This window comes from Nerophis lumbriciformis, linkage group LG08 (genome assembly GCF_033978685.3).
Source record: "Nerophis lumbriciformis linkage group LG08, RoL_Nlum_v2.1, whole genome shotgun sequence".
NCBI classification, from domain to species: domain Eukaryota; kingdom Metazoa; phylum Chordata; class Actinopteri; order Syngnathiformes; family Syngnathidae; genus Nerophis; species Nerophis lumbriciformis.
The window spans coordinates 43956061-43974234 of NC_084555.2; the positions used below are offsets into that span (position 1 = coordinate 43956061).

Genomic DNA, 18174 nt, shown 5'->3' on the forward strand with positions numbered 1-18174 from the left:
CCCTAAAACCTCCTATATTGTTTGACATTGTTTTTTAAGTTATATTGTTGTTGTCTTCTTTACAAAAAAGTGCCAATAAAATCCAAATAAAGCATTAGTCACATTATCATTATTCATTTAATGACTTAACTTTAATGAATGACTTATTTACAAAACATGTTCATGTATGGTTCGTAGTACATGAAATATGGAGGAGTTGAAAGTGGAGCGTCAATGAGGGGTCTGAGGCAGATGTGCAACACAAACATGGACAGGAAGTGGTCCTGGCCACGCCTCCCTCTCACTTTCACAAAGACAGGTGCGCTCGGAGCTCATTTGCATGAGCGCTCCGCTTGGCCGCACCGCCACGTCTTGATAAATCTGGACTCTTTCCACGCACTGGGCTGGAAAAGTGCATCAAGATGTGGCCTGCACCAGTGCTTCTGCTCGTCCAGTCGGCTCTGCTGATTCAAGGTGAGACAAAGACTCTTTTGAGTCGTCCCTAAAGGGAAAGTGTTGATGTAATCATCGCCGTCTCCTTTCAGGATCTTCCGCCCAGGATTTGTTGACTCAGACGGACAAAATCAAGTATGTCAGTCTTGGTGGGACGGTGACCATCAGCGCCAAAGGGAGTTCAAATATTGGTGCTGATCTCAGTTGGTACCAAGTGAAACCTGGACAGGTTCCTAAACTTCTGATCTATGCTGCATCAAGTCACTTTACTGGAACACCACCTCGATTCAGTGGCACACAATCTGGCTCTGACTACACTCTGACTATCAGTGGTGTTCAGGCAGAAGATGTCGCTGATTACTACTGTTTTGCCTATTTTGGACCTGGAAGGTATACACGGTGATTGAGAGCTGTACAAAAACCTCCTTTGGTTTGAGGGAAGTGAAAGTGGAAGATGATGATGACTGGTCCACTGAACAAAGATCACCAATTAGAACCAGCGTCAATCTGAACAAGTTGATTGACTTGTAAGAAAAAGTTGAAATGAGGGAAGAAGAAGTCACACTAACACTCAGGGCCGGCCCGTCCCGTAAACACTTCATGCCAAAGTTTTCCAAGCCAAGGACCCCCAAACTGAAATAAAGATGGAGTGAGGACCCCCAACTAACACATCTTGTATAAAATTGGGTTTTATGTTAAATTGGTCATTAAAGTAGCTGTAGCTCTTACTCCTAAACTTTACATAAATTAACACCAGAACACAGAACACATGGATTAATTAATACATTAAACTGATTATTGGCTAGGATAGGCTCCAGTCCCCCGCAACCCCTAGAGGGACAAGGGGTAAAAAAGGATAGATGGATGATTATTGCTAATAAGTATTTAAATACATTCAAATTTGTGAAAATTATAAATGTATACTATTATTTATGAAAAGTATACATCTAAAAAATAGTCTATATTGCCAAAAATGTTACGACCCTCCCAGCCTCCGCGAACCCCTTGGTGAAGACCAATGCTCTTTGTGGTTGTTTAGGGCCACACACGATTGATAAAAAGGAATTATTAACTATAATTTAAACTATGGTTAGAAGTCCCAATCCAGAAATATGAATGTGCTTCAGCATTTGTCCTGTTTTGTTGTGATACAGTACATTTGAAAATGCATGGATAACAATAATATTCTATTTGAATTGAGCACAGTGTGTTCAAAGTCTGACACACATATGATAGGAAAAGGGAAAAACTGGAGCACATTTTGGAGATTTTCCTGCTCCCTCCAAAAAAAACTATTTACTTTCATTACTTTCAGGCAATAAAGATCAATTAAAGACTTAAATTAAGTATTTTGCACTCGATTTGTTGATTAGTGCATGAACTAAGTAGGTTTGTTTGTGACTTTATTATGAAACTTTCCTTTTGACACTAAATTTATGTAACTGAATTTTTTTGTTTGAATTTTGTGAACTTAATTTATTTTACCTGACAATTCAATTAAACTTTCATTTCGTTTAATTTCATTATTTATTTTCAATCAACCAATCAATCAATCAATCCATCTATGTTTATTTGTATAACACATTACAACAAGCAAGCGTCTTTTCGTGTCATCCTCGGCACTTTTGGGTCCTAAATGGCTGTCAGAGTGTACCAACTTGTAGGAATACCTCCTCAGACTTCTTCTGTCCAGGTGAGATGCATGATTTATGATCTACAATAAACTTCCAGGGAGCAAGAAGTGTTTTCAAACACTGAATTTTAACAAATTGCATTTTTAAATACACAGATTTGCTCACACATTTTTTTTAAATGAAATTCACATCATAATTTTATGGGGGAAAATCAGTCCACACTTGGTAATAAAGACACAAATGAACCTCCATAGTCAACCAGTCATTGAAATATTTAACCACATTTCACATTTTGTCAAGGACTGAATTTGTTTGTATGATCTTCAAAATGTAAATAAATGTCACTCTATGTGAAGTGAATCTATGGAATATTCTATTAGGAGTCAGCGTCCTCTGCAGTGGACATTTGCTTGCACTCTATTTCTTTTGTCACAGTTACACATTTTGGGGGAAAAACAAACGTCCACTGCAGAGGACGCTGGCTCTCATGAGGATATGAGTTTCACTTTAGGAATTGAATTACTGACATAAATGACATTTGTCAAAGAAATGATAGTAGATTTATTTTGTCTTTTAAACATTATGCTTTTTTTAAATTTATTTAGCATTAAGTTGAAATTACCTTAACCCCCTTTTGGCTTCTATGACTTTTATTTTTAATATTTTAAACATTTTCATAATTTGTAATACATTTTTATCACCATTTTATTTCATTAATTGCTTCATTTTTTTTCTCAATTTAATTTTCATGACCATTTGTTAATACAATTCTAAAAAATATATAATTCATTAAAATAGTTGTTAGTTTGTTTTTGCAAATTCAAAGTTTTTCTTTATATTTATTATTTTTAATGTACTCATATCTTAATTTCTTTATACATTTTTATGACCATTTTATTTCATTGATAGTTTTTTTTTCTCTATTTAATTTTCATGACCATTTGTTCAATCAATCAATCAATCAATCTTTATTTATATAGCCCTAAATCACAAGTGTCTCAAAGGGCTGCACAAGCCACAACGACATCCTCGGTACAAAGCCCACATACGGGCAAGGAAAAACTCACCCCAGTGGGACGTCGATGTGAATGACTATGAGAAACCTTGGAGAAGACCGCATATGTGGGTAACCCCCCCCCCCCTCTAAGGGAGACCGAAAGCAATGGATGTCGAGTGGGTCTGACATAATATTGTGAGAGTCCAGTCCATAGTGGATCCAACATAATAGTAAGAGTCCAGTCCATAGTGGGGCCAGCAGGACACCATCCCGAGCGGAGACGGGTCAGCAGCGCAGAGATGTTCCCAACCGATGCACAGGCGAGCGGTCCACCCCGGGTCCCGACTCTGGACAGCCAGCACTTCATCCATGGCCACCGGATCTGTGCCCCCTCCCCCTCAAGGAAAAGGGGAGCAGAGGAGAAAAGAAAAGAAACGGCAGATCAACTGGTCTAACAGGGGGGCTATTTAAAAGCTAGAGTATACAAATGAGTTTTAAGATGGGACTTAAATGCTTCTACTGAGGTAGCATCTCTAATTGTTACCGGGAGGGCATTCCATAGTACTGGAGCCCGAATAGAAAACGCTCTATAGCCCGCAGACTTTTTTTGGGCTCTGGGAATCACTAATAAGCCGGAGTTCTTTGAACGCAGATTTCTTGCCGGGACATATGGTACAATTGTTAATACAATTCTAAAAAAAATAGCTTATCGTTCATTAAAATTGCTGTTAATTTGTTTTTGCAAATCTAAAGTTGTTCTTTAAATGTATTATTTTTAATTTACTCTTTTTTTTTTTGTATACATTTTTATGAGCATTGTCACAGCACTTTGAGATGTGCTTCACAGGTCAAGTCAGTTCCAAATAAAAGCTAAGATGAAATATTATGAATGTAAAAACAAAGTGTAGTTGAATGCGCTTCTAATGGTCATAGTGAGGTGTGAGTGGGTCCATTTGAGGTCCTGAGAGAAAAAGGCGCTGACTCATCATGACTCATCATTTTATTGAACAATGCTTAAATGTTGAGGTTCTGCGCCAAGTTCTCCGGCATCAAGCAGTAAGAAACAGGAAGCAATAAAAACAAGAACGGGCGTCTCAGCTTCTACTCTGAGCAGCGGCCCGGGTCCATCAGGGTTTGGGTCACGGGGTTCTGACCCTGCATGGTGGCCTCGCAGCTCACCGAGCCGGCCGTTCTCCAGTCGTCGGCGGGGAAGCTCAGGGTGCTGGTCCAGCTGTAGCGGCCGTTGCCGGTGGCCTCGTCCGAGCTGTGTGACACCCCCGAGGTGCTGCTGCTGCCCCCCACCTTCCAGCCCAGGGTCCAGGCCTGAGGCGAGCCTCCGCTGGCCACGCACACCGCCGTGGCACTGCCAGTCTGCAGCTGCTCTTTGGAGGGGGGGAAGATGGTCAGCGTGGGGGGCCGCACCTCACCCGCTAGGAGGGGGGAGGGGGAGGAGAGAGTTAATATGTCACACTTTAAAGCTGTCAATCAACATGACAACACCTCCTGCTAGTGCAAAGATGAGTGAGGAGACTCCGACTGACACATTTATCTTCCAAATAAACTTGAAATAAAACTGTCAGAAAGTTTTGTGTAAATAAATGAGGTGCGCTTAAGTACAAAATGTCAAAAAAATATTCCTGTTTGACATTTTGACATTAAAACTGCATTTGTGTTGAAATTTTGGACTCTTTTTTTATAGTTCATTTTAACTACGCAAGGGAGTATTTTACTGTGATTAGTGGGCCGGACTGGTAATAAATAAATAAATAAATAAAGACAACTTCAGATTTTTTTCTTTGTTTAAAAATAGAACAAGCACATTCTGGAAATGTACAAATCCTAATGTTGTTGGGGTTTTTTTTAAATTTACATGTTGCGGTTAATAGTATTCTCTCTTTATTTGTTGTTATTTATACTTTCTGAATAGATGATGTGATAATGTTCATCAGTCAACTCGTTGGTGTTAATTTTCAATTTATCAAGATGAAAAAATAATATCAAAAATAAAATTACAAGATTTTGTTAATGTAGTTTGATCATTTTCCTCAACTGGTGCACTAACATCATGTGATCTTTTTTTTTTTTTTTTTTTTACATATGTAGCATCTTCTACAAATCTTGATTTTGCAACATCCAGTGGACACATTTAGAACAGCAGTTTCTTTCATTCAAAAATGTCTGCTCATTTTTATACTTAGCAAACTCATCCCGCGGGCCGGATAAAACTTTACGTTTGACACCCCTGCATTAGATTCATCTTTTTTTAGATTAAAAAGTATTAAAAATAAGCATCCTTTGATTTTTCAGTATGTGGCACTCGCTGACTTGCAAACACAAATATTTATAAATCATTAATTATTTAATTTTATATTTATTTTAGTTATTTTATCTTATCTTTAAAATTTATTTGAATATTTTAACACTTTTTTCCTCCTTCCTTTATCTCCCTTCTTTACATAATCCATCTTTTTATTGCTACAAAAGCTATTAGTAGCACACAGAAGGAGAAGGATGAAATAAGCTGGGCTTCTTCCTACTTCTTTTCGCCTGACGTGTTGAAATGTTTGATAATTATGTCAGGAAGAAATCACATGATGACATGAAATAGACAACAATCACATGATAGTCACCATGACAACCAGACTCTCATATTGTTAGCTGCTCCTAGATTGACATCACATTCTAATTCCAAATTCCACACAATAAAATCCAGCTTTTGTCACACAGAGTGAAAAACAAGGACACATCTGGTACTCACAGCCGATGACCAGTTTGGTCCCTTCGCCGAAACTCCATCACAGTGATGCAAGGTTGTGAGGCGCTCGTACAAAAACCTCCTTTGGTTTGAGGGAAGTGAAAGTGGAAGATGATGATGACTGGTCCACTGAACAAAGATCACCAAGCAGAACCAGCGTTTTGTTGTGATACAGTACATTTGAAAATGCATGGATAACAATAATATTCTATTTGAATTGAGCACAGTGTGTTCAAAGTCTGACACAGATATGATAGGAAAAGGGAACAATTGGAGCACATTTTGGGGATTTCCTGCTCCCCCCAAATCTCTTCATTTTCTTTACTTTCAGGCAACAAAGCTGTCAGAATAATTGTATCTAAGTTATCACAAACCTTTGTGTTGCCATGAGTTCCTGAGCTGTCTGTATTCTTACCAAGCAAAAGGCTTGTAAAACTCCACTGTGCAGGATGGGAAGCGACATGAAGGTGTCGGTTTATTTGATCTTTTGTAATCCACAGGAAGATCTTGTCTTGACCCGAGATCTACAAAGCGGAGAGGAAGCAGGACCTGACACAAGCTCCAGGCATCTTTTCTTTGAACTGTTTTGTGACCAAGGGGGACGGCTGTTTATGACCCCCTCCCCTTAGAAACAGCTGTTGCCATGTAATCAGAGAAAGTCCAAATAAAAGAGGAGGCGTGCAAGCTTTCGTCAGAGCGTGGGACGACACAGGACAAGGGTACAGGTCGACGCGTTTCTCCTTGTTGAGCTAAATTGAATCATGTCTCTGTTTAATTCCTTGCTTCTTTGTCTGTTTAATAGATGTCATCGGTGTTTGAACCTGACAAAAGCTATTGACAGTAAATGTCCATAAATGACAATATTGTGTAAATTCACTGATTTAAAGAGTTCAATTCAAACTAAAAGATCAATTAAAGGCTTAAATTAAGTTTTTGCACTTCATTTGTTGAATAGAGCATGAACTAAGGAGGTTAATTTGTGTCTTTATTACAAAATTATTTATTTGACACTGAATTTATGTAACTGAATTTTTTTGAAATGTTAGCATGCTAACGTTTTGCAACCGTTTACCCCAGTGTCATATAACTTGGTGTATGACACATGCTAAGTGTTAGCATACTTGGCACCATCTTGAAAGTTAGCATAGCATGCTAACAATAGCATGCAAACGTTTTAGGGTAGCTTTTTAGCTAATTTTATGTTTTAACCTAATATCATGTTTTTTTATACTTGGCGCCATCTTGGAAGTATGCTAACCTATTTTATATTAGCATGCCAGTGTTAGTATGCTCACGTTTTTGGCTCGCCTCCTTCGCTAATCTTGAGTGTTTGAACCTACAAATCATTATATTTGATACTCGGTGCCATCTTGGAGGTTAAAGTTAAAAGTTAAAGTACCAAAGATTGTCACACACACACTAGGTGTGGCGAGATTATTCTCTGCATTTGACCCATCACCCTTGATCACCCCCTGGGAGGTGAGGGGAGCAGTGGGCAGCAGCGCCCGGGAATCATTTTGGTGATTTAACCCCCAATTCCAACCCTTGATGCTGAGTGCCAAGCAGGGAGGTAATGGGTCCCATTTTTATAGTCTTTGGTATGACTCGGCCGGGGTTTGAACTCACAACCTACCGATCTCAGGGCGGACACTCTAACCACTAGGCCACTGAGTAGTGGTATGCTAACATCTCTTATATTAGCATGCTAACATTAGTCCGAAGTCCAGACACAGTCTCGGTGCAAGGCCCGATATCAATGCATCACTTCTGTATCAGCATATTTATTTTGGCTGGCAGGCGCCCTCTGGTGGGTGGATGTCACAGTTGCAGCCGGATCACTGTTAGGACAACAAATACACACTCAGTATGTTAACATGCACTAAAAAGCTCATTCTTGTCTTCATTTGGTTGAAAATAGTTTGTTTTAAAAAAAAAACATGTGAATACCTTATTTAGGTCAATAATGATTTTCATCAAGCGGTCGAACCAATGGCATGATTAGATCTTTTAGGGGGGCTAAAGATTTCCTAAAATATCCTTAAAACCCCCTATATTGTTTGATATTGTTTTTTAAGTTATATTGTTGTTGTCTTCTTTACAAAAAAGTGCCAATAAAATCAAAATAAATCATTAGTCACATTATCATTATTCATTTAATGACTTAACTTTAATGAATGACTTATTTACAAAACATGTTCATGTATGGTTCGTAGTACATGAAATATGGAGGAGTTGTGGTGAAAGTGGAGCGTCAGTGAAGGGGTCTGAGGCAGATGTGCAACACAAACATGGACAGGAAGTGGTCCTGGCCCCGCCTCCCTCTCACTTTCACAAAGACAGGTGCGCTCGGAGCTCATTTGCATGAGCGCTCCGCTTGGCCGCACCGCCACGTCTTGATAAATCTGGACTCTTTCCACGCACTGGGCTGGAAAAGTGCATCAAGATGTGGCCTGCACCAGTGCTTCTGCTCGTCCAGTCGGCTCTGCTGATTCAAGGTGAGACAAAGACTCTTTTGAGTCGTCCCTAAAGGGAAAGTGTTGATGTAATCATCGCCGTCTCCTTTCAGGATCTTCCGCCCAGGATTCTCAGATCCAGACGGACAAAATCAAGTATGTCAGTCTTGGTGGGACGGTGACCATCAGCGCCAAAGGGAACTCAAACACTGGTGCTGCTCTCAGTTGGTACCAAGTGAAACCAGGACAGGTTCCTAAACTTCTGATCTATGCTGCAACAAGTCGCTTTACTGGAACACCACCTCGATTCAGTGGCACACAATCTGGCTCTGACTACACTCTGACTATCAGTAGTGTTCAGGCAGAAGATGTCGCTGATTACTACTGTTTGGCCTATGTTGGAGGTGGAAGGGATACACGGTGATTGAGAGCTGTACAAAAACCTCCTTTGGTTTGAGGGAAGTGAAAGTGGAAGATGATGATGACTGGTCCACTGAACAAAGATCACCAAGCAGAACCAGCGTCAATCTGAACAAGTTGATTGACTTGTAAGAAAAAGTTCAAATGAGGAAAGCAGAAGTCACACTAACACTCAGGGCCGGCCCGTCCCGTAAACATTCTATATCAGGGGTCTTTAAACTTTTCCAGGCCAAAGACAATAAAGATGGCGTGAGGACGGCCTAGCTTGTATAAAATTCTATAATTATTCAAATGAAATTGTATTAAATAATATTATTATTATAAATTAAAATTATACTGGCCCTAAAGGTACTTTTAAGTCTTATACCTAAAATATACATTAACTAACTCCTAAATCACTCACATTAAACTGAATATTGCGTAAATACTTGCTGAAGGCCACTAAGGGCCACACAAAGACTAGACCAGACCTGGGCAAATTAAGGCCGGGGGCCACATGCGGCCCGTTGAGCTTTTCAATCTGGCCCGCCGGACATTCCCAAATAATTTTTTTAGATCTTTAAGATGGAAAGTGTAGCTGCCATTATGATGTGCAGTCATGTTTTCTAATGACCGTAAGTCTTCAACTATACAAACAAAGTATTTCAATGGTTGGAATCTGCGCTTTGGAATGATATACCAGTTACTATGGTAATCTAATTAGTTACAATGGTAATCTAATTAGTTACTATGGTCATCTAATTTGTTTCTATGTTGATCTACGTCACAGCAGCTCAGACGAGGCACCAAGCAGTGTGGGCGGGAAGCGTTTCCACAGACAAAGTTCTAAAGCTTAGTGATGTATCAGATATATCAGATTGTCGGTGGGTTTATTTTGTACCCTTCGCGTTTATATTTCACTGTTGGTTGCATTTTTGTTGCGTTTCACTTGATTGTAAAATATGTCGATCGAAAGGGGGTGCGACGTTCATATTTTGTCAATATTCAGTGTTTTATCGTTCATAGACATTTTTAAAATTCCATTACGTTTTTTTAAGGCGGTCTGTCGTAACGTTTTTAGCATTCAATCAGACATTATTGTGAGGTTTTGTATTAGTGTTCCTAAAAATAGATATACCGGCTAATAATCTAAATTTAAATAAAAATATATTTTTATCTTTTTTAGATACAGTCAATAAATAATGTGAACATGTATCATAACATGGAAATCTAAGAGAACGTGTTGTGGATGATTGTGGACTGGGAATTTTTTTAATTTTATTTTTTTACACATTTCTATTAAAAAAAAAAGTTTTTCCGATGTATTACATTTTAGACGATTTCTCTTAGTTATTATTTCTCCGGCTGTAGATTAGACCCGCTCACTGGGCACAATGGAGGCGTCAGTGCGACACAGTTCGCGTATCGGTCACGTGACCAAAACAGCTCATGATCGGTCACGTGACTTTCTAAAAGACACAGGGTTTTGCTCGATGAGCTCGACACATGCGCCGATGCATCGGTGTTGCCGGACCCATCACTACTTTCTAGCCTTCCTGAGGTGAAGAGGATGTTGTTGGACCTTTTGTTGAGCTCAGTGCTCCCTGGCCTTTTCCCCCTGCCGACCACTGAGGGACCTGCTTTTGTTTGCTTATTCATGGTGTGCACTTCTGCCCCATCGCTTTTTGTTACACTTTTTGGACTCATTACCTTTTTTAACATTTTGTAAATCAGCCTCGCCTCCCGTCTCTGCATCCTGGGGTCACCTCCTTGATCAAACTCTAACATTAAGTTGAAATTACCTTAACCCGCTTTTGGCTTCTATGACTTTTAATATATTTTAAAAATTTCCATAGTTTTTAATACATTTTTATCACCATTTTATTTCATTAATTGCTTCATTCTTTTTTCTCAATTTAATTTTCATGACCATTTGTTAATACAATTCTAAAAAAAATAGCTTATTGTTCATTGAAATTGTTGTTAATTTGTTTTTGCAAATCTAAAGTTCTTTAAATGTATTTTTAATTTACTCATTTATTTTTGTATACATTTTTATGAGCATTGTCACAGCACTTTGAGATGTGCTTCACAGGTCAAGTCAGTTCCAAATAAAAGCTAAGATGAAATATTATGAATGTAAAAACAAAGTGTAGTTGAATGTGCTTCTAATGGTCATAGTGAGGTGTGAGTGGGTCCATTTGAGGTCCTGAGAGAAAAAGGCGCTGACTCATCATGACCGTGGACATTTTATTGAACAATGCTTAAATGTTGAGGTTCTGCGCCAAGTTCTCCGGCATCAAGCAGTAAGAAACAGGAAGCAATAAAAACAAGAACGGGCGTCTCAGCTTCTACTCTGAGCAGCGGCCCGGGTCCATCAGGGTTTGGGTCACGGGGTTCTGACCCTGCATGGTGGCCTCGCAGCTCACCGAGCCGGCCGTGCTCCAGCGGTCGGCCTTGAGGCTCAGGGTGCTGGTCCAGCTGTAGCGACCGTCGCCGGTGGCCTCGTCCGAGCTGTGTGACACCCCCGAGGTGCTGCTGCTGCCCCCCACCTTCCAGCCCAGGGTCCAGGCCTGAGGCGAGCCTCCGCTGGCCACGCACACCGCCGTGGCACTGCCAGTCTGCAGCTGCTCTTTGGAGGGGGGGAAGATGGTCAGCGTGGGGGGCCGCACGTCACTCACTAGGAGGGGGGAGGGGGAGGAGAGAGTTAATATGTCACACTTTAAAGCTGTCAATCAACATGACAACACCTCCTGCTAGTGCAAAGATGAGTGAGGAGACTCCGACTGACACATTTATCTTCCAAATAAACTTGAAATAAAACTGTCAGAAAGTTTTGTGTAAATAAATGAGGTGCGTTTAAGTCAAAAATGTCAAAAAAATGTTCCTGTTTGACATTCTGACATTAAAACTGCATTTATGTTGAAATTTTGGACTCTTTTTTTAATAGTTTATTTTAACTACGCAAAGGAGTATTTTACTGTGATTAATCACGTATAATCCAACTTTAAAAGTGAGAATAATCTTATTTAAATAATAATCATTTTGACAGCAATAATACAAATACAATTTATTAGTATATTGGATTAGAGCAGGGGTGTCAAACTCATTTTAGTCCGGGGGCCACATGGAGAAAAATCTACTCCCAAGTGGGCCGGACTGGTAAAAAAAAAAAAAATAAATAAATAAATAAGTAAAGACAACTTCAGATTATTTTCTTTGTTTAAAAATAGAACAAGCACATTCTGGAAATGTAAAAATCCTAATGTTGTTGGGGGTTTTTTTACACTTACATGTTGCGGTTAATTGTATTCTATCTTTATTTGTTGTTATTTATACTTTCTGAATAAATGATGTGATAATGTTCATCAGTCAACTCGTTGGTGTTAATTTTCAATTTATCAAGATGAAAAAATAATATCAAAAATAAAAATACAATTTAGTTTATGTAGTTTGATCATTTTCCTCAACTGGTGCACTAACATCATGTGATCTTTTTTTTTTTTTTTTTACATATGTAGCATCTTCTACAAATCTTGATTTTGCGACATCTAGTGGACACATTTAGAACAGCAGTTTCTTTCATTAAAAAATTTCTGCTCATTTTTATACTTAGCAAACTCATCCCGCGGGCCGGATAAAACCTTACGTTTGACACCCCTGCATTAGATTCATCTTTTTTTAGATTAAAAAGTATTAAAAATAAGCATCCTTTGATTTTTCAGTATGTGGCACTCGCTGACTTGCAAACACAAATATTTATAAATCATTAATTATTTAATTTTATATTTATTTTAGTTATTTTATCTTATCTTTAAAATTTATTTGAATATTTTAACACTTTTTTCCTCCTTCCTTTATCTCCCTTCTTTACATAATCCATCTTTTTATTGCTACAAAAGCTATTAGTAGCACACAGAAGGAGAAGGATGAAATAAGCTGGGCTTCTTCCTACTTCTTTTCGCCTGACGTGTTGAAATGTTTGATAATTATGTCAGGAAGAAATCACATGATGACATGAAATAGACAACAATCACATGATAGTCACCATGACAACCAGACTCTCATATTGTTAGCTGCTCCTAGATTGACATCACATTCTAATTCCAAATTCCACACAATAAAATCCAGCTTTTGTCACACAGAGTGAAAAACAAGGACACATCTGGTACTCACAGCCGATGACCAGTTTGGTCCCTTCGCCGAAACTCCACCACAGTGATGCAAGGTTGTGAGGCGCTCGTACAAAAACCTCCTTTGGTTTGAGGGAAGTGAAAGTGGAAGATGATGATGACTGGTCCACTGAACAAAGATCACCAAGCAGAACCAGCGTTTTGTTGTGATACAGTACATTTGAAAATGCATGGATAACAATAATATTCTATTTGAATTGAGCACAGTGTGTTCAAAGTCTGACACAGATATGATAGGAAAAGGGAACAATTGGAGCACATTTTGGGGATTTCCTGCTCCCCCCAAATCTCTTCATTTTCTTTACTTTCAGGCAACAAAGCTGTCAGAATAATTGTATCTAAGTTATCACAAAACTTTGTGTTGCCATGAGTTCCTGAGCTGTCTGTATTCTTACCAAGCAAAAGGCTTGTAAAACTCCACTGTGTAGGATAGGAAGCGATATGAAGGTGTCGGTTTCTTTGATCTATTGTAATCCACAGGAAGATCTTGTCTTGACCCGAGATCTACAAAGCGGAGAGGAAGCAGGACCTGACACAAGCTCCAGGCGTCTTTTCTTTGAACTGTTTTGTGACCAAGGGCGGCGGCTGTTTACGACCCCCTCCCCTTAGAAACAGCTGTTGCCATTTAATCAGGGAAAGTCCAAATAAAAGAGGAGGCGTGCAAGCTTTTGTCAGAGCGTGGGACGACACTGTTCAAGGGTACAGGTCTACGCGTTTCTCCTCATTGAGCTAAATTGAATCCTGTCTCTGTTTAATTCCTTGCTTCTTGACTCAGAGATAGAAATAGAAAACTTTTCGGTTATCAGAAAGGACAGGAATAAACATGGTGGGGGTGTTTGTATGTATATTCACCAGGATATAAAATACATAACTCGCACTGATCTTAACCACAACTGTGTGGGCGGAAATCAAATTTAAAAACGCTAAGCCGGTACTGATAGGGACTGTTTACAGACCCCCTAATCAGAGTGATTTCTATGGGGCTTTGGAGGAGTGCTTGGCTGGGGCAGACAACATGGAGAAAATTATAACTGGGGATCTGAACACAGATATTCAACGCAGAGAGGCGCCTGTCTTCAGATCCTCCAGCAAGTTTTGTAATCTACACGGTCTTTCCCAGCTAATAACACTACCTACAAGGGTGTGTGATTCCACCCAATCAACCAGAGATCTCATTCTCACTTCAGACCGGCTTAAAATAAAAAATAGTGGGGTCATGATCTGTGGTCTTAGCGACCACTATCTAACCTTCTGCACCCACAAAATAGCTAAACCCAAAGCCAATGGCCACATAACAGCCCAATCCAGATCCCTTAAAAAATACTCCAGCGATAATTTCAATTTAAAATTAGATGAGTGGGACTGGTCCCCTGTGGTCGCGAGCAACCTGGTCGATGTTGCTTGGGATCGCTTCAAAACATCGTTCCTAAAAATACTAAATGACATGGCTCCCGTGAAAACAGTCAGGATCAAAGCCCGCTCTGAACCATGGACGAATCCGGACCTACTAGCTGCCATAAAAAACAGAGACAGAAAATACTCCGAATACCAAAAGTGTAAAACAGAAGTAGATAAACAACCCAATAATAACAACCTCAAATCACTCCTTTCAACTCTCAAAAAGCAATGCAATAAATTGAGAAATAAGTCAACTAACCTGACTAAATCCTTTAAAAAAAATTACATTAACGACAAAATAGAGGAAAACACAAATAAGCCACGTGAGCTCTGGAAAATTCTCAACAACCAGCTTCCCGGTTGCAGCCAAAAACTTAAAACCAGGCTCACCAACATCAGCATCAAGGAGGGTGACTCCCTCATTACAGACAAAATGGAGGTAGCAAGCAGACTTAACGCCTTTTTCACCAGCATAGCCGCAACTCTTGTCAACAAGCTGTCCCACCACTCTGGTTGCTTTGGTGTAGAACACATTAAAGCCTTCTACAGAAAGCTAGGAGTATCCAACAATGATTTCAAATTAGAAATTGGTCACAGCTGATGAGGTGCTTAAAAAATTGAGCGCGCTCCACCCAAACAAGGCCACCGGCCTTGACAATATCCCCTCCAGATTCCTCAGGGACTCTGCCTCCATCATTGCCCCAATCATCAAGCACATAATAAACCTCTCAATTTCACAAGGCCAAGTACCAAAAGATTTTAAGATAGCAAGAGTAACTCCCCTCTTTAAAAAAGGAAGCAAATTGGAACCTGGCAACTACCGACCTGTTTCTATTCTCAGTTCCATTTCGAAAGTAATGGAAGAAATAGTTTATGAACAGGTCAATGGTTACCTTGCCACCAATAAACTCATGTACAAATTCCAATCCGACTTCAGAACTAACCACTCCACTGACACATGCCTTCTCTATCTGACCGACCACATCAAACATGAGGTGGACGCGGGCAAATACTGTGGCATGGTCATGCTGGATCTTCAGAAGGCCTTTGACACCGTTGACCACGCTATACTGTTGGATAAGCTCAGAGCAATCGGATTTGACAAAACCTCATCGATCTGGATGCAATCTTACTTGGAGGGGAGGGAACAGGTGGTAGAGGTGAACGGCACCGTGTCCCCCCCCCTCTCGGTGAGCTGTGGAGTCCCCCAAGGCAGTATATTGGGGCCTTTACTGTTCCTAGTATACATAAACGACTTGTCATCGGCATGCGACTGTCAATTGTTCTTGTTTGCGGATGACTCGGCCCTGCTGGTATCAGACAAGGACAAGTCACAGGTGGAGAAAATCCTCAGTGCTGAACTCTGTAGAACTTGCACCTGGCTCGCTGACAACAAGCTATCCATACACTTGGGTAAAACAGAATCCATCCTGTTTGGGTCCCACATCAACCTTCATAAAGTCAATGACTTCACTATAAAAGTGGGTGACATTGTTATCACCAGGAAAGATGAGGTCACCTACCTAGGTTCCATTCTAAAGGCTAATGTTTCCTGTGATAAAATAGCAACCAAGGTAATCAAAAAGGTCAACCAAGGAACGAGATTTCTCTATAGAATCTCCTCTCTGGTCAACAAAAACACCATGAGGATTCTGGCGGGAACTCTCGTTCAACCCTTTTTCGATTACGCATGCACCTCCTGGTACCCTAGCACCTCCAAAACCCTCAAATCTAGACTCCAAACATCCCAGAACAAGCTAGTCAGGTTACTTCTAGACCTCCACCTCAGATCACACCTCACTCCTACCCACTTCTCCAAAGTGGGCTGGCTCAGGGTGGAGGACAGAGTAAAACAACTTGCACTGAGCCTAGTCAATAAAATCCGCTACACCTCCCTGATACCGAAGTACATGTCAAACTACTTCCTTAACCGCCATAACCACAACACCAGGGGGCGCTCTACTAACCACGTTAAACCCAGATTCCGATCTAACAAAGGTCTTAACTCATTCTCTTTCTATGCCACATTAATGTGGAATGCGCTCCCAACAGGTGTAAAAGAAAGAGCATCTCTATCCTCCTTCAAAACCGCAATAAAAGTACACCTCCAGGCAACTTCAACCCTAAGCTAACACCCTCCCCGGATTGTTGTTAATAATCAAATGTAAACAATCAAATGCAGATATTTTTCTTTTGCCTTCTGATCTCTCTCTCTCTCACTATGTCCACTACTTGCTGTACATATCCTACCAAGTCAGACCTACACTGTTTCAATATCCATTCCTCTGTTCTCAATTGTTGATGACTGATGATAACAACCAAGCGTAATGTTGTAACAAATAATATTTCTATTAAATAAGCTTTACTTTGCATTTTAATTAAGGTGGGATTATTTTTTTGTATTTAGAAATAATAGTACCAACTTTCTTTCTTTTTTTTTTTTTCTCCAACATTTGTGGCACTGGCGTGGCGCCCCCTGATGGACGGCGCCCTTAGCATTTGCCTATACGACCTATGCCACGGGCCGGCCCTGGTGCATCCTACTAATAAAAGTATCAATCAATTGTCTGTTTAATAGATGTCATCGGTGTGTGAACCTGACAAAAAGTATTGACAGTAAATGTCCATAAATGACAATATTGTTTAAATTCACTGATTTAAAGAGTTCAATTCAAACTAAAAGATCAATTAAAGGCTTGAATGAAGTTGTTCACTTCATTTGTTGAATAGAGCATGAACTAAGGAGGTTAATTTGTGTCTTTATTACGAAAGCATTTATTTTACACTAAATTTATGTAACTGAATTTTTTGAAACGTTAGCATGCTAACGTTTTGCTCATTTTGCAACCGTTTACCCCAGTGTCATATAACTTGGTGTATGACACATGCTAAGTGTTAGCATGCTAACGTTAGCATTCTTGGCACCATCTTGAATGTTAGCATAGCATGCTAACGATAGCATGCTAACGTTTTAGGGTAGCTTTTTAGCAACTTTTATATGTTTTAACCTAAATATCATGATTTTTGATACTTGGCGCCATCTTGGAAGTATGCTAACCTATTTTATATTAGCATGCCAGTGTTAGTATGCTCACGTTTTTGGCTCGCCTCCTTCGCTAATTTTGAGTGTTTGAACCTACAAATCATTATATTTGATACTCGGTGCCATCTTGGAGGTATGCTAACATCTCTTATATTAGCATGCTAACACTAGTCCGAAGTCCAGACACAGTCTCGGTGCAATGCTGTCAGAGGCCCGATATCAATGCATCACTTCTGTATCAGCATTTTTATTTTGGCTGGCAGGCGCCCTCTGGTGGGTAGATGTCACAGTTGCAGCCAGATCACTGTTAGGACAACAAATACACACTCAGTATGTTAACATGAACTAAAAAGCTCATTCTTGTCTTCATTTGGTTGAAAATAGTTTGTTTTTAAAAAAACATGTCAATACCTTATTTAGGTCAATAATGATTTTCATCAAGCGGTCGAACCAATTGCATGATTAGATCTTTTAGGGGGGCTAAAGATTTCCTAAAATATCCTTAAAACCCCCTATATTGTTTAACATTGTTTTTTAAGTTGTTGTCTTCTTTACAAAAAAGTGCCAATAAAATCATAATAAATCATTAGTCACATTATCGTTATTCATTTAATGACTTAACTTTAATGAATGACTTATTTACAAAACATGTTCATGTATGGTTCGTAGTACATGAAATATGGAGGAGTTGTGGTGAAAGTGGAGCGTCAGTGAAGGGGTCTGAGGCAGATGTGCAACACAAACATGGACAGGAAGTGGTCCTGGCCACGCCTCCCTCTCACTTTCACAAAGACAGGTGCGCTCGGAGCTCATTTGCATGAGCGCTCCGCTTGGCCGCACCGCCACGTCTTGATAAATCTGGACTCTTTC

At 39.8% G+C, this 18174-nt stretch overlaps 4 gene segments (V, D, J or C); 2 read left to right on the forward strand and 2 right to left on the reverse strand.

The window, feature by feature from the left end:
- Positions 1-401: 401 nt before the first annotated feature.
- Positions 402-963, forward strand: LOC133611196 (Ig kappa chain V region 3547-like). The segment is given in 3 exon segments: positions 402-453; positions 525-822; positions 870-963. Coding segments are annotated over 3 exon segments (444 nt in total).
- Positions 964-4066: 3103 nt separating this feature from the next.
- Positions 4067-18123, reverse strand: LOC133611197 (Ig lambda chain C region-like). The segment is given in 3 exon segments: positions 4067-4493; positions 12847-12972; positions 18087-18123. Coding segments are annotated over 3 exon segments (492 nt in total).
- Positions 8257-8695, forward strand: LOC133612011 (Ig kappa chain V-V region MOPC 21-like). The segment is given in 2 exon segments: positions 8257-8313; positions 8385-8695. Coding segments are annotated over 2 exon segments (363 nt in total).
- LOC133612012 (Ig lambda-3 chain C region-like) lies at positions 10907-11465 on the reverse strand. The segment is given in 2 exon segments: positions 10907-11350; positions 11462-11465. Coding segments are annotated over 2 exon segments (333 nt in total).
- Positions 18124-18174: the final 51 nt, after the last annotated feature.